The 17,596-nt window shown below is 42.8% G+C and overlaps 1 protein-coding gene across 1 annotated transcript; it reads left to right on the forward strand.

The window, feature by feature from the left end:
* Window positions 1-4,292: 4,292 nt before the first annotated feature.
* On the forward strand, window positions 4,293-16,211 carry xpc (xeroderma pigmentosum, complementation group C). The gene is made up of 14 exons (XM_085781403.1): window positions 4,293-4,583; window positions 5,650-5,970; window positions 6,053-6,149; window positions 6,416-6,500; window positions 6,608-6,765; window positions 7,154-7,274; window positions 7,367-7,456; window positions 8,579-9,418; window positions 10,245-10,405; window positions 12,126-12,207; window positions 13,666-13,797; window positions 14,878-15,047; window positions 15,275-15,368; window positions 15,857-16,211. Exons 1-14 carry the CDS (start codon window positions 4,469-4,471, stop codon window positions 16,190-16,192), a joined length of 2,802 nt encoding a protein of 933 aa, XP_085637529.1. The 5' UTR covers window positions 4,293-4,468; the 3' UTR covers window positions 16,193-16,211.
* Window positions 16,212-17,596: the final 1,385 nt, after the last annotated feature.

Below are 17,596 nucleotides of genomic sequence, written 5' to 3' on the forward strand. Positions count from 1 at the left end.
TAAAAGCAGCCGCGGGATGTGGAGGGAGGTTCCGGCTTTAATGCTCAGGTTCCCCTACAACAGGTCCCGAGGCTCACAGGCCCCGGACACAGCGGGGGGGGGTGAGTGTCAGCCAGAGTCAGGAATCACTAGTATTAACATTATATTATCTTCGTCATTAATATTATTCTATTTCATTAAGAACACAAAATGTAACCCCCCCTCTCTGCAGTGAAGTGTGTGACTGCATGTGAGAGGAATAGGTATTACAGATGTGTCCAGTGTGTCTGATCAGTCACGTGACTCTTTACTGATCAATGAAACCATTTCATCACTGACAGATTCTTATAAACTGGTTTAAATGAGGTTCAGAGAACTTGTTGGTGTCAGAGAACAACAGGTGTCTCTGTTGATTTAACATTCAATTATTTAGGCCTACGGGAGTTTTTATTTTGTTAATAAGGCTCCAATTCACAGAGGGGGAAAAACTAGGTTTTAGACTCAGAATCTGACGTTTAATTCATTTACACAAGAAGAATAACACGTGGGGTTTCTATTGTCCAAGTGGGATGTACACATCAGACTGACTGAAGCATCAGGAGACTGTATTTCAGTCCTGTCAGATTTGAGCTGAGCAGATACCTGAGTCTCTCTTTTTTTCCCGTATTTCTTTAGACACCCGTGTGTGTGTGTGTGTGTGTGTGTGTGTGTGTGTGTGTGTGCGGGGGGGGGGGGGGTTGGTAGGATGAAGCACTTGTGCCTCTGCTGTGTGTGAAGGAGGTGGAGAGGAGGTTCAGGAGGTAAAGGGGTTGACACAGTGGGAGGGGGGGTAGGGGGGGTGTCCAGGATCCAGCTCTGGGGACAAAAAAGTGCGGGTGTGGATCTCGAGATTGTGTCGCACCTCACATCGTCCTCCTCGTCCTCACACTCTCACACCCTCTGTCTCCTGTTCAGTCAGCTGATCAGGTCTCAGCCCAGTACCAGGCTGTTAAATCCAGTAAACCCAGTGTGTGGTCCTCCACAAGCTCTGATCCTGTTTCCAGTTCTGCAGACCTCAGTGTCTTTCTATCATCTGACTGTGTGTGTGTGTGTGTGTGTGTGTGTGTGTGTGTGTGTGTGTGTGTGTGTGTGTGTGTGTGTGTGTGTGTGTGTGTGTGTGTGTGTGTGTGTATCCTTGCAGTCTTCCCTATGCTCAGTGCGCTGTATGGCTTTTTATTCCTATCTGACTGTACTGATGGTTCATATAGGGATGGAAGCCATGCACCGCGCTGGGAGCCCAACGCACTGGACCGTGATGGACCTGAGCCCTGTCACCTTATATATACACACACTCACACACTCACACACTTACACACTCACACACTCACACACTCACAGGCCTGTATGTATGAATTCACACCCAGGCAATAAATGCATGCACACTTCCAGGAGTGCGTGAAGTGAAACCTGTCACACAGAAATATGGATACACATGCTCTGCACACATAAACATGCATTAGCAGGAGGTGTATGCATATGCATGTGTCTGCTACACACACACACACAGACACACACACACACACACACACACACACACACACTCACTCATACGTGTGCATACAGTGCAGAGTGGTGCCCTGGTCCCATAAGGCCAACTGCAGCAAGTCAGTCTGAAGCTGTTGGACTGTGTCAGCTGACAGACGGCTCTCTGAAGTGAAACACACACACACACACACACACACACACACACACACACACACACCTGCCTCAGAGTGTCAACGTGGTCAATTCAGATCCGAGCAGCAGGAAAAACAAGAGTGAAACCGAAATGAGGGAGAAACTGCTTCAGAGGAGAAGAAGAGAATCAGTTCATCCAGTCATAGTCCTGCTCCCTCTTCATCCTTTATTCAGGCTCCCAGTGGGAGGAAGAGAGCATCCCAGCATGCACCGGGTGAAAGGCAGTGAGTCTCCTGGGACACGCTGACACACACACACACACACACACACACACAGATTCTGAAGAAGCTCAGTCTGGCATGTGGGGATAAAACCTGTGAAGCAGCAGGAGGATGGAGGAGAAGATGTTTAGATGCCGTCACACTGATATTAATTAGACAGAACTTCATCACAGCAGTGAAGCTCAGTCCATTCACAACGTTAGAGTTTATTGTTACATCAACACAAATGTTCAAGTCAAAAATCACATGGAACTTTATATTCACTTGACAAACACTCATCCTCTGAGATTTACATGATTTTTTATCCTAACGATTTTTGATTCTTGAGATAATTGTACTGTACGTATAAAGCTGATTCACAAACAAGTTATTTTATCATGTGAATGAAAATGTTGTGATAAATTGATGAAAATCTCCAGTCGGGCTCATTTGATATTCAAACCTATGACCAAAGTTTGTGTTAAGTCATAAAACATAAACATCCTGTAGACACGACACATAATTAAATGCTCAATAAACAAATTGTCTTGTGTGATTTAGTAAAGGTGCGTTGAATCAACATTTATTTCCAGTCAGATGATCGAGGTCATATTTGTTTTTGAGCCAGTTAAACTCACGATGTTTACATTACTGTATCAAATCAAATGTTTTGAGTGCAGCTGTTTCCAATAAAGTTTAAAGTTCACAGTGTCAGAGGGAAACCACACTGTATTCATTACATTGCTAAAATGATTTTAGCTGCAGGGGATTTCTTCAGGTAGTTTGATGTTTGATGATATTGTGTGGAGTCCACTCATGAGTGTGAAGTAAAATCTTCACCTGAACATTTGTTTGATTATTGTTTTGTTTTTTTGTTTTTTTACACGGGCACAACAGGAAACACTACATGGACAACAAAAGAGAAAATGACATAAATCCATGATGCTCTGCACATTAGAGGAGAATGAGAACCTGTCATGACTGTATATTAAACCACAGGCTGTCGTCCTGTCCATGGTGTGACGATGAACCAGAAACTTGATCACTCACATTGATTCATGTGTTTTATTTCAGTTACATTAATATAATGCACAGAGCATCAGCACATGTGGCCTGGCTTAAATGTCACAACACAGTTCAAGATATTCTTTGAGAATAGGAACAGAAAATAAAATTAAACATGTTCAATCTCTGGTTCAGTTTTTCTACTGATCACTGTGTTTCTCCTGTGGAAAACATCTCTTCCGGTGTAGCCAAACAGCCTGCGTGTGTTTGTGTTGTATTCTAGTTATTGTTATTATTATTATTATTATTATTATTAATGTGTCACTGATGAAACTGATGTGACATTTTAATATCAGGGGACAGCAGAGACAAACTGAAAAAAAGGGAGAGAAAGCATCTTTTGGGAAATGAGGGATACTTTACCCCTCATTGCTTTTATATTCACCTGTTCTACGCGTGTCATAAAAATTCTGCTTATTGTTGTTAGATTACCTGAATTACTGTAGGCTACATAACATTACATTTCTTTTGATTAGTAAAGGAGTAACCAAGCAGAGGCAGCAACTGCAGCTACATATACAGCACAACAGCGCCCCCCAGTGGAAAATCTTTGGTATTACATCTGCAAAATCAGAATTTACATTGAACAAATAAAGAGAATTTAGTGTAGCCTAATGTCTTCATTAGTATCAAATATCTGAAACAATGTCTTACATCTGCTCATGTGCCTTTGCTTGGTTTTAGAAAGAAAGTGGGGTGAACAATAAGACAAAAAAATGTGAAGTTTGTTCAATACAGATATTATAGTAGCAGCTGTACCTTCAGGTTGTCAATCAGAAACTGTGGTGTTTATATGCATGTAATTGTAAACTCTGTCAGTACGTTTAGCGTCGTTGCAGATTTATTTATTGAGCATCAAAACAAAATGCAAACATTATGCAAACAAGTATTTTACAATTATATATTTGCTCAATTTTACATTCATAAATGTGAGATTGACAAAAAAAAAAAATAGGCTATATTGTCAAAATTATCCATTCTTTATATAAGTGACTACTCACACATTATATCCGATTATGTCCCAATAAGATAGAGAAGCTGGGATTCAATATCATCTTGGACAAAAATGTAATGTATGTTATTATCCTCAAATATTCTCTACATCTTCATTTTATTTTTATTTCATTTTTTTATATGAACTTCCTTCAAATTAAATGGAAATGAAGAGGAGGCAGGTGCAAGGGTGCAACCAGGCTATATGGGTGCAGCCCAGGTGCAGCCTCTATGGGTGCAACCATAGACTGTAAAAAGAGGGTGCAACCCATGGAAATATCCATGCTGCAACCAGGCAGCAACATTTTTTTTAGGCGTTGCGGATGTGGCGTTGCGGATGTGACGTCACAGTCCGGCGTCCGCCACAGCCGGAGTTTGTTGTTATGAAAGATGTTGGAGAAGTAACTTACACAACGGCGGCGTGGAGCGAGAGGAGCTGGAGGACATCTGGTCGCCTGGTTTAGTGAAAAGACGTTTGAATAATACTTTTTAAAAAGATCGAGAGAGAGAAAAAGATGGCGAAGAGGAGAGAGGAGAGGGGAAAGGGAGAAGAGGTCGAGGCCGGGACAAAGAAGCAGAGGCAGGTGCTAAAGAGCAGCGCAAAGAAGGAGAAGGAGAAGAAAGATGCAGGTACGATGGGACGACTCACCTGGACTGAGACTGAGAGCAGCTAACAGACTGTCAAAATAAAGTTCAGCTGCAGAAACACTAGAAAAACCCTGAAACACATGTCCCTATTAATGGTCGAAGTGATGAAAAATAACATTGTTGATGCAGACTGAGCTGTAGAGTCAGTGATTTAAAAAAAACAGTGAAACATCTACTATTATAAAACTAGATGTAAATATGCAAAAATGTTATGTGACATGACCCAGCTGATGTTGAACTCTGATAAACCTCAGTGACTGAACTTCTTTCTGCAGCTTTTAAACAATCATGTGAACATGTGATGTGTTATAATGACAGACTGTGATGAGCTCTGTCACTGACTCACTTCATTCAGGGCAGAGCCACTTGATCTTATTCAGCTCATTCAGTCGTGTCAGTAGCAACATGAACCGTCACAGGTTTGTGTTGATGCCGAGGGTTGTTGATGATCATCCTGGTCACTGGAGCTGATCTCCAGACTCAGACTCACCTGAGCGTCACTTCCTCTATACATCTAACTTGTTTTGTTTTGTTGTGACAGATGTTTGTTTGGTTCTTCACATCTGCATCTCTGTTCCTCTCTCATCTCATTTCCATGTGTCTTGTCAAAGTAACAACAGCAGTGTAAACACGACGACCACTGTACAGTTTTAATTATTGTGATTAGTGCTCACTCTATTTATCGTATAGAAATTGATCTTTTCCAGTGGTCCCAAAAGCTGAGGCAACATTTTTGTTTTTTTGTTTTTGTGTGTTGTCGTTGAATATGATTTATATAGTAAATATGCATTAGGCTAATGCAGTTGAGATTAATGGAAAGCAAATAATGCACTATAATGAGGATTTAGTTCAATTGTTTGATTTATATTGTGCAGTTACATAGAGCTGCATAAGACAAGTTACAGCTAAAAAATAAATGTTTAATTAACAGTTTGATAGTTTTGCAACAGTAGGGAGGAGAAAGTGTGACGACAAGGTTCAGTACAAATGGGGTAAAACTTGAATCACATATATAACATAATAAACATCTGTTCTGTCTGTGTCACAGAGGAAGAGGAGACACTTGAGAGGAAGGTCAAACCCAAGAAACGTTTGTCCTCAAAACTGCCAGCAAGTAACAGTAAGACCTCAAAGACCAGTACCACCAACCCCAGTGCCCAGTCCGCCACCAAGACCACCACCAAATCCAGCGCTCCTGTCAAAACCAGTAAATACTTCCAGTCTCCGGTGAAGCAGCGGGAGGTCGACAGTGAAGATGACTTTGACATGATGACGTCACCACCACCACCTGGGAAGAGACCAGAGAAGGAGGAGGAGGAGGAGGAGGAGGACAGTGAGGAAGATGAGGATGACTGGGAGGAAGTGGAAGGTGAAGATGAGTAACAGTTATTTTGTTTTGTTTTCTTACATCTCCACTTTATTAAGTGTGTGTGTGTGTGTGTGTGTGTCAGAGCTGGATGAGCCTCTGTATCCAGGTGAACATGCGGACCCTCCCCTCCCCTCTGAACCTGTGGAGATCGAGATCGAGACTCCAGAGATCAGAAAGAGGTGAGTGACACGTGTGGAGGGTTATTTCTTCTTTATTTTATGGCTTTGTTTTATTTTATTTTATGATAAATATCATTGATAGATATCTGAAGTCTTGGTTCGTCTCTCCTCCCTCTTCATGTTGTCAGAAGTCAAACGCATGAGCATCAAATGAATTGTATGACCCGCTTTCTTGGTTTGTCATAATAAACTGTGTTTATTTCAGATTCATTGACTCATTCACAGTTATTTATGTCTCTGTTTGACTGTCACCTCTGATTGGTCAGACAGAAGAGGAAGGCGGAGTTCGAGGCGTACCTGAAGAGGGTGATCAACAGATGCAAGAAGGACCTACTGGTGGACACACACAAGGTGAGGCACACCACTGCACCTGTGTGTGTGTGTGTGTGTGTGTGTGTGTGTGTGTGTGTTCTGTGAGATGTGTGTTGGCCTCCTCACACCTGTGCTGTGTTTCCCAGGTTCACCTCATGTGTCTCTTGGCCAGTGGGATGTTTCATAACCGTCTGTGCAGTGAACCCGACCTGCTCGCCATTACTCTGTCACTTCTGCCCCCCCACTTCGCCCTGGTTGCTAAGGAACGCATCGACCACAACTACCTCAGTGGACTCCTCAGATGGTGAGAGAACGTAATTCGTCTTATGTAAAGTGACCTGAGGACACTGGGGATTTTTTATTTTAAATTTTATTTAAACCTTAAATCATCATTTTATCTCATCAATTATTAAGTAGATGTAAATTAAACCTTCTGCTTTTTGTTTACATCAAGACAAAACAGTATACACAGATCAAACTGAGCTCATTCAGGCTAATCAAAAGAAGATGAATGGAGAAAATACATTAGAAATGAAAACAAATTTGATTCTGCATTTTGACTCATAGTTTTAACCAACTCTCTGCCTGAACGAGTCAGTCACTAAATTGCAGTTACGAGAATATAATTTAAAACTAAAACCTCAAGATCACATTTTTCAGATTTCTGAAACACCCGTCCTTGTTGTTTCCAGGTTCAGAGCCACCTTCACCCTGAACCCCAGTCTTCCCTATGAGGAGCGTCCGGACCCACGGGCTCAGCTGGAGAGGCGGCTCGCCAGCCTCTCAGCCCGGACCCACCAGGAGATGACTCATGTTGGTGTTTGGCTTTAATGATTGAACATGTGACTGAAGGTGCAGAGGTCTATGGCCACGATGATGATGGTCCTGTGTTTGTCTTCCTGCAGCTCTTCCTGCTTGTCCTCCGCTCGCTGCAGCTCTTCTGCCGATTGGTTCTGTCGCTCCAGCCGCTTCCTTTCAAACCTCCGACAGCAAAGGTACCGACGTCACAGTCACTCTGACTCATCCACTGGAGAGAGAGGAAACACAAACCTGGTTCAGACTTGGATTAAACCAGCTGCTCCACTACAAATGTCCTCATGTACTTCATTTGAGTTGATTTGATTTATTTGCACATGAAACATCACAAACACATTATTTACAGATTTTTCTGAAATTAATATGCAGGTTAGAAAAACACAGAGGCTACAGTTAAACATCGGCATAGAAAGAAACAATCACAGACAACTAGAAAAAAAAAAAAGAGAGACTTATATACTAGATCAATGGTTCTCAAAGTGGGGTTTGGGGACCCCCAGGGGTCCTTGAGAGGGTTCAAGGGGGTCCCCAACTTTTTCTCAAAATTTCACCACATTTTTTCCCCAGAAATCTCTTGAAATCTTTCCAAAAATTCATGCCACTGGCAGTAATTTTAACCTACATTGACTAAAAAAAAGTAACATTATTCATTCTGGGAACAAATATTTGTGATTTCTGGTGTTTGTTTCAAAATTTTGTCCATTTGGGGGTCCGTGGTAGCCTAGAAATCTAGCTGCACCCTAGCGGTAGCAAAAATATTTGCTCCGTAGGTGGGTCTAGAAACGAGCCGTAGGAACTTTTTGAGTCTCGAACACCGATTGTGTTCACCAATCACAGCGCTCTATCTGTTTAGAGAGTCGTTGGGTGGGCTTAACGCGATGGCGACGTAGATTTTAATTGGCTTGTCAGGCTAACGTCATCCTGCTCTTTGCTCTGATTGGTCGTAGCGCTACCCTATTGCGTGCAGAGGCAGTTTGAAAGACAGCCATCATCCCGCCCCCTGGATTGAGCCGAGGTCTACCGGTCGTTTCCAGACTATACATTTTAGTGATATAGTCTGGCTTGTCAGGCTAGGTCCGTGGTTTAATTGATGTAAAAAAAAAAGTTTGAGAACCACTGTACTAGACTAGATCATCTTGAGCTGATAAATAAATCTGTATTTCATATTAAAACTCCTCAGTGGAAGAACTGAAACATCCTCTGATGTTCAACTGTACACGTGTGTTTTGATATGTTATATCCTGCGCTGCTGACACATTATTAGCTGCTGTTTGATCTGAAGTGATCGTCTCTGTCTCCAGGGAAACGGGACCAGAACATTGACTGCTGCCTCTAAGAAGAACCAGACGAACGCCGACACCTCTAGGACGCCCTCCCCCCCTGAGCCAAAGGTCTCTCCTGGCACCAAGAGAGCGTCTGGAGCAAAAGGAGAGCGAGGAGGAAAGAAGGCCAAGAGGAAAGAGGTGAAGGAGGAAGAGGAGGGGGAGGAGAAGGCTAAACCATCCGGTGCACAGAGACCAAAGAACTCCAAACGCCGCAGCATCGCCTCCAAGGTCAGCTACAAGGAGGAGAGCAACAGTGAGCAGGAGGCGGGGCTTAGCGAGGAGGAGGAGGAGGAGGAGTTTAAGGCATCCGGTGAGGAGGAGAGTGAAGAGTCAGAGCGAGAGGAGACGAAGACAAAGAGCAAAGTGGGGAAGAACAAGAAACCTGCAGCTTCACAGAGGAGAAGTGGAGGAGGGAAGAAACAGGTGAAAGATGAGGTGGAGGAAGAGGAGCACAAGGATGAGGGAGGAACGACGAAGAACGGAGCAAAGCAAACGGGTGGGAGGAGAAAGAAGAGGGAGGGGCCCGGAGCGGACGAGTGGCTGGAGGTGTTCGTGGACAAAACATCCTCCTGGGTCTGCGTGGACGTCGACCACGGCGTCGGGATGCCTCACCTCTGCTCCCAGAATGCAACGGCCCCGGTGACGTACGTGGTGTCGGTGGACGGGGACGGGTTCGTGAAAGACATGGGGAGGAAGTACGACCCCACCTGGATGACGTCATCTAGGAAGAGACGGGTGGACGACGACTGGTGGGAGGAAACGCTGGAGCCGTTCCTGGGACCTGAAGACGAGAGGGACAAGAAGGAGGACAAGGAGGTGACACGCACTCACTCACTCACACACACACACACACACACACACACAAAATGATCAAAAGATACAAACAAAGAAATCTGATTAAATGTAACGTCTTTCCGATGAGGACGATAAGGACTCTTCAACATGTCATTTTTCTGTCTTTCCACTGATTTTACTGTGGTGGATGAGCAAAAATGTCTTGATGCTGCACATTAAAATAATCCCAGGTCCACAAAAAGACGTCAGAACTGTAAATTGACATAATAACATAACACTAATTAAAAAGATGAACATTGTCTGTGGGGTGGGAGGTCGAAACTTAAGACTGTCCACCCTCCAGGTTACATCCTGGGACTTCATCAGTCTTCATCCCAGCTGCAGAGAGTTAACCCAGAGAAAATCATTCATTTGAATGAAACCCTGAAATGCTGGCCTCCAATAATGAGAATAAAAAAGTACTTTACTCATGAGCATATTTTAAGACACTTGACAAAGTCAATGAAAATATTCAGAGACATAGACAAGATCAAAACTGTAAAATGCACCTCTTACCTATCTGAACATAAGTGACGGCTGTAAAACTCAATGATAAAATAAATAAATGCAGGTGTATTTAATTATTTATTGATGTATTAGAAACATATTAGAAATATAAAATCTGTGAACATTCTCTTCACTACATACGAACACACAGACAGACAGTTGGCGGACAGTTGATCTCTGTCTCTGTCTCAGTGGAGGACACAGGTGATTCACTGTCTGTCTTTAATGGTCAATTGATGATAAACTATGGCTCTTACATCAGTTACATCCTCTGTGCTGACTCTTTGTTTTTCTGCCTCAGGTCCAGAACAAGCTGCTGAACAAGCCTCTCCCCGTCTCCATAACTGAGTACAAGAACCACCCTCTGTACGCCCTGAAGAGACACCTGCTCAAGTACGAAGCCATCTACCCCCCAACGGCCTCGGTGCTGGGCTACTGCCGAGGAGAGCCGGTCTACTCCAGGTCTGTGCTGCAGGGGGGGGGTCAGTTAAATCTGGTAAAGCATGGTTTATACTGTAGCACAGAGGATGACAGAGGACAAACACTCTGAAACTTTTCCTTACTCCTCCAACAGGAGAAACCAGCTGTGAAACCTCCTCTGTACACGGTGCAGATGTTTTACAGATGAGTCTGAATGATGTGATTCACTGATATTTAAGTTTTATCAATCATCTAGAAACATCACCTGTAGTGTAACCGGGGGTAACAAGGAGGTCATACTAGTTTATTTTTGATTTTGTAAACTGGACTTATTTCACTTTATGAACTGTAGCAACCGAAGCAGAATTAGTTCTGGTCTGTGTAGGTGGTGGATCAGTCTGGACCTGGTTCAGTCAGGACCAGACCCTCTGTAGGAGTCACTGCTGACGGACTTTCTGAGTGTCAGTATCCAGCAGGTGGCGCTGTGGGATGAGTTAAACCTGAAGCTGTGCCACAGAGCAACAGTCACTGAGATGAGATGGCACTGTCCCATTTCTCCACACTTGGCTCAGTGCGCTTGATCACGCGCACACTTTGGTGACGTTTTGCTGGTGGAACGTACATTTGCATATAGTGTGCAAGCATTTATTAAGTGTCCAAGCACGCGGGGGGATATTTAAAAGCAATCGGGACATACTTGACAAGTGAAGCCTGTCATCTGAGTGCCATTGTGCACACTAGCACAACTCCGACACACACACACACAGCACAGCAACAGTTTTAATAAACAGTGCTGCTGGATCACAGTCTCATTTACTCCAAATGTTTCTCTATGCACAAGATTCAAATCACAAAAGTGTAAGCCCAACTCCGTAAGTAAAAAAACAACAGAAAAACGAAAATATAATATATATATATAATATAAAAACATGAACAGAGCGTGATGAATATAAAATATGAGATTAAAAAGTCATAATTATGAGATAGAAAGTTAATTTCATTTTATTGAAATTTATTCAATGGCATTTCCCAATCGTGGCTTGTGGCTCCCGGTGACGGCAGACTTCACCGTGGTGCATTGTGGGATTTATACTTGGCCAAATACCGCTCGTGTGGGTAAAGTGAAAATCAAGTGCGCTGCACGTTTGGTCGTTGGAGAAATGGGACACATTTGCGCACTTACACTAAGCCCATGAACGCGCACGCCAAGTGCCCAAGCGTGTAAGTATGACCGATTGTGCATATTGGGACAGGCCCTCTGTTGATCCTAAACCTCAGTGATCAGGTGTGAACTCTCTCAGAGACTGGATGTTGATGTTACACGATGATCTGACGGACACGTGGACGTCAGTGATGAGTGAAGTTACACTGAAGCAGCTCAGAGCTCCACAGGAAGTCACTCCTGCCTGTGGCCGTTAAACTGAACAACTTGAACTCACCTCCACAACCCAGTTATTTGTTTAGTTACTTACACAGATAAAATGACCATGCAATCTTCATATTCATTTACATTTGCATATTGGTGGTACTGTATTGTTCTCATATATATTATAGTGTAAGGACATGATTTTTCTTATATTTTGTGTACGTATTTAGAAGTGTGTATATATATCTTTATTTTTGTCTTAACCTTTATCCTCTTTATATTCTCTGTTCTCAGAGCAGCTGTAATGTAACGTAATCCCCTCTCTCCTGGGATCAATAAAGTATCTGATTGTGGTTTTGATTGTGATTGTAGTTCTGTTTGACTGTGTGTCCACAGAGACTGTGTCCACACGCTCCACTCCAAAGACACGTGGCTGAAAGAAGCTCGGACAGTCAGACTGGGGGAGGAACCGTTCAAGGTCAGAGAGGAGGAGGAGTCGTTGTCTTCTTTTTCTTCTCCTTCTCCTTTCTCATCTTCCTCTTATTTCTTTCTCTGTGAACCCGATGTGTCCCTTTGTGTCTGTCCCTGTGACTCATTCATGTAAAGAGGAACCGTTAATGACAGAAAGAAAACCTCCTTGTTGATATGGAGATCAGCTCCGACAACCTGACTGCTCTAACCGGTGCTTCTCCTCTGTGATTTACTGAGCTGTGGTTTGTTGTCAAACAGCTGCTTGAGGGTTTAACAGAGAGACGTTTTACTGCTCTGAGTTTATTCAGATTCAGAGGAAGCTGCTTGTTTTCCTGCAGAGTGGAAACAGACTTTTCACAGACCTGCAGAACGTGGATGATCTGGTGTTTTAAAGGGATAGTTCAACATTTTGGCAAATTGGCCCATTGCCATAATCGCTATAGTCATAGCAGTAGGTTCGTTACCTTTATTTGTCGGTGTAAGCTATTTTTAGAACGGAGGAGCGGAGCGGCAGGCTGCTCAGAGCTACGTTACAGAGGCTAATGGAATTTCTTGGTTTCCCTCATCAAACTCATCAAATACAAAATCCCAAAACTCCAAAACGCTTTCGTGGACAAGTTGTGACCTGCACATTCACCACGCTATGAGATAATAATGGAACATTACGAAACGGAGCCGTTTTCGAGGTAAATACAGGGTAAATACAGAGTCTGCTTGCTGAAAAACTGTCCCTGAACGCAACGCGCATCAGCGGTTTTGCATGAATTTACCTCTAAAACAGCTCCGTCTCATAACGTTCCGTTGTTATCTCATAGCGTGGTGATTGTGCAGCTCACAACTTGTCCACGACAGCCTTTTGGAGTTGTTAGGTTGTGTATTTGATGAGTTTGATGAGGAAAACCAAGAAATTCCTTTAGCCTCCATAGCGTAGCTCTGAGCAGCCTGCCGCTCCGCTCCTCCGTTCTAAAAATAGCTTACACCGACAATTAAAGGTAACGAACCTACTGCTATGACTATAGCGATTATGGCAATGGGCCAATTTGCCAAAATGTTGAACTATCCCTTTAATGTTAGAGACAAGCCGGTGCATATTCTCATTTGTCCAGGTCATAGTATTTCAAAGGAGGTTAAATCAAAAGCAACTGGACTTCGTTATTTGTCCAGGAAGACGTTTCACCTCTCATCCAAGAGGCTTCATCAGTTCATGTACGCATCTGACTGGTCAGATGCGTACATGAACTGATGAACTGATGTTAGAGACAGTGAACGCAGCACAAACAGAAGATTATCTCAGTGTTTCATCTCTACAGAGACATGATGTTAAGTGGATGTCCACACTGACCTGTTTGTGCGTCTCAGCCGAGGTTTACAGTGTCTGTTCGTGTGAACTCAGTTTATTAGATGAGGACGATGATGATGATGATGATGATGATGATGATGAGTGTTGGTGTCTCCTCCGTGTCAGATGGTGAGGGGTTTCTCTAATCGCTCTCGCAAGGCCAGGATGATGTCAGAGCAGAAGGAGGAGAAAGACCTGCCGCTGTTTGGAGAGTGGCAGACGGAGGAGTACCAGCCCCCGCTGGCCGTGGACGGGAAGGTAACTGACATCATCAGAGAGAGACAAGTGATGAAGCCACAGAGTCAAATTGGCCAAAATGTCCAGAGAGACACAAAAAAGTCTCCGTTGCCCACTCACTGATTTTTCAGGACCTGAGGGGAACAATATGATCGTCTAAAGGAAACTAACTCAACAATGTGACTCTGGATCAAACATTTCGGTAACACTTTATAATAAGTACACACTATTAAAGGGATAGTTCACCCTAGAATGATATTTCGCTCATTATCTACTCACCCTCATGTTGACTAAGGGCTGGAAGAATTTTCAGAGTCCTCCGTCCCTTCTCTGAGTTACAGGGGGTCTTGGCGTAGCAGTGCATTTCAATGCAACGGTTGCAAAGGGACACCAGAGCTCTTCGTAAAAAAACACACACAAAAAAACATCCAGATACCTCCATGATGCTCGTATGTAATGTCCATCTTGTGCTGAAGCCCCAAATTGCGTAATTGTCCCGAAAAAAATTAAATAAGTCCACATTCCAAGCATGTTTGTAGCATTAGCTCCTAGTGTCTGTTGTCCGGTCTTCCGCTGCCAGCGCGCATGCGCAAGGTTCGCACTGATACTGAGACCGACTGAGACTCGAGTCGGTCTCAGTGCGAACCTTACGCATGCAACATGAGGGTGAGTAGATAATGAGCGAAATATCATTCTAGGGTGAACTATCCCTTTAAGCATTAGTTAAGCATTAATAAATACGGAATTCTTCATTTATAATGCATGAATACTCATTAGTATGTAGTTTATAATTACAGTTAGTGCTTATCAATGATAAGTAAAACATACTAATGAGTATTCATGTGTTATAAGTGATAGATTCAGTATTTAATGCTTAACTAATGCTTAATAGTGTGCACTTATTATAAAGTGTTACCAACATTTCTGTTATAGACCAAACTAAAACACAACTAATGAAAATGAATTAAAATGCATATGCATATATTTACATATCTTCATTTTCCACTCACTCACCTATAGGTTAAATTGTTAAATTTCTCAGTGAACTGATTGACTGAACTGTCATTCACTCTGCGTGCGTGTTGTGTGTGTTGCCTTCAGGTTCCCCGTAACGACTACGGTAACGTGTACCTGTTCAAGCCCTGTATGTTACCTGTGGGCTGTGTTCACCTGAGGCTGCCCAACCTGCACCGCGTTGCCCGGAAGCTGGAGATGGACGCCGCCCCCGCTGTCACCGGCTTCGACTTCCACGGAGGATACTCACACGCTGTGTAAGAGAGAGAGAGAGAGAAATGAGGGTCGTCACAGTCACCATGGAAACCAAGAAGATTCATTGACTCAGACTCCGGTGTTGACAGCAGTTCAGATTTAATGGACTCTGTTGCTGAGGAAAAAGATTAAAATAGACTTGTTAGAAAAACGTATTAAATTAAAAAACATATTTTGTTATTACCTCTTTATCTTTATTGTTGAAATGTTTTTATTTCCTGTGTTTCAGGACGGACGGTTACATCGTATGTGAGGAGCATGAGGAGGTTCTCAGAGCCGCCTGGGTGGAAGAACAAGAGCTACAGAAACAGAAGGAGAAGGAGGTGTGTTTGTGTGCGTGTGTGTGTGTGTGTGTCGGATCAGAAGCATGCTCTCTTTCTGACACATTTATGGAACTGATAAAATTAAAACTCACATGAGAGATAAAAAAGTTCTTTATGAATTGTCTTTTCTTTGTCACAAGAATCTGCCACTAATCCTCCTCATGTGATTTCTCTGTTGCAAAATGTTTACTAACAGGATTTTGTTCCTATTTATAGTTACATACATTATACAGTATGAATATATAACACTTTTCCCCATGTTAATTATTCTTGGATATTAAAAAATTCCACCCATAAAATCAATTGTAAACTAAAAAATATCTACCTGCAGGATAAACCGAGGATTGTTGATGTTACAGATGTTTTAATGTGCAGTCAGTCTGTGATTGTAAGACTGTTATTAATGAGTAACTTGATCAATGTGTCTTATTGCTCTCACTCTAAAACCCTCAACATCACATCATCTGTTCTTTTCTTCCATTCTCCAGAAAAAGGAGAAGAGAGTGATTTCTAACTGGACTCTGCTGGTCAAAGGCCTCCTGATCAGAGAGAGGCTCAAACAGCGCTACGGCAGGAAGAACCAGGGGCTGAGCAGCCTCGCACAAGGAGACGGCGTTGGTCTCTCATCGGACGAGGAGGCGGCGGCCGAAGGTGGCGGAAACCATGAAGCCAAGACGGCATCAGAGACTCTGGCCATGTCTTGGCCCCAGAACAGACAAACAGAGGAGGACGGAGGGAGCGGCAGCGGACTGAAGAAGAAGACGACCACCAAACGAGAGAAGAGAGGACAAGAGAAACATCTGTTCCCCTTCGAAAAAGTCTGAAGTCAGAGCTCAGACTCTACATCCTGCTCTGATCAATCCATCACCACTACACTCTGTTGTGACCACTGCTGTGTGTCCAGAGGAGCAGCAGCATCACAGAAAAAATAATATGGCTTCTCTCAATTTCATATTTTCACTAAAAACAGAACCACTGAGTAAGAATTAAAAAATAAAACTATGAAACCATCAATCAATATTTCAAAGTTACAAATATAGCATAAAACTCTCTTAAATAAACCAGTTGTTACATTTATACATTTTATGAATAATAGAATTTGAAAAACAATTTGAGTGGGCCACTTTTAAGTGGTTTATTTGATCAGTTTCATGTTGTGGTTGTAGATCTGTATTATTGATTGATGGTGTGTGAAGTAGTTTGACTAATGATTCATTCATAAATTCTTTTTACAATTCCTGTTTAAATGTTTATTGAAATTAAGGAAATGTTCTATTATTATTCCTGTAAAGCAGGTGTAACAGATTTACAGAATTTGTAGCACGTTTGGATCTTTACATGTGTTTTCTGAAGCTGCAGTGAGTTGGGGGCAGCAGGTTGACACATGAATGTGCCCCTTTAGCCCCATACGTGTGTTTAACACAGAACACACAAACTCTCCGCTGGTCATTTTACCCAGAAGACTTTGAGACATTCAGTTTCAGTGGGCGGAGTTTCCGTTTCAACAGCCTGCAGCTTCTGTGGAGACTGAACTAAAAACTCTGTAAAAGCAGCAGAAACTGGCACTGAAACACTTTGACCTTTCTCTTCTGCTGTGTCGTTTCAACACATTCACCAGTCAGAGCTCTTCGTCCTGCTTTAGGCTCAAACACTTGGGTTGAACTGCTGAAGCATGTGGACCAAATTTTTGAATATAAGGTCGCATGTCATCTTTGTTCACTCCCCGTCTTCTCGATTCTCTCAGAAACTAAACTTCCTCTTTCTCTTCTTCCTTGTTCAGCTGCTGTTTCCATGGAAATTCACTTGTTTCTGTTGTTTTCTCATGAATCACATTCGTCTCTCTGTCTCACTGACGTCATCGTCTGTCTGACAGCAGCTGGTGGCTCTGTCTGAAGTCGTGAAGCTGTTTTTGTATGAAAAGTATTTTTGTAAGAAATGTAAAATACAAGTAAAAAAGCAATGCACCTAGAATCAATGTGTTCATCTATTTTTTTCTGTATTTTGTCCTTTAACATTTCTCTGCAGTCACAAACAACCATGAATCATCTTTTTCCAAATCAATAGTCACAGTTGCGGTAAAAAGAAATCTATTGTTGGTGGACATTTCCTTAATCATTTGACCCTGAGCAGATTTGACTTGTGCTGATTTGAGGTCTAGCATCCACACACATGAAGCAGGATTCAAGGACACATACACACGCACACACAGACAAACAGGAGTGGAGCAG

The sequence above is a fragment of the Trachurus japonicus genome, chromosome 7 (genome assembly GCF_045865225.1).
Source record: "Trachurus japonicus isolate A0001 chromosome 7, Traja_1.0".
Taxonomy (NCBI): Eukaryota; Metazoa; Chordata; class Actinopteri; order Carangiformes; family Carangidae; genus Trachurus; species Trachurus japonicus.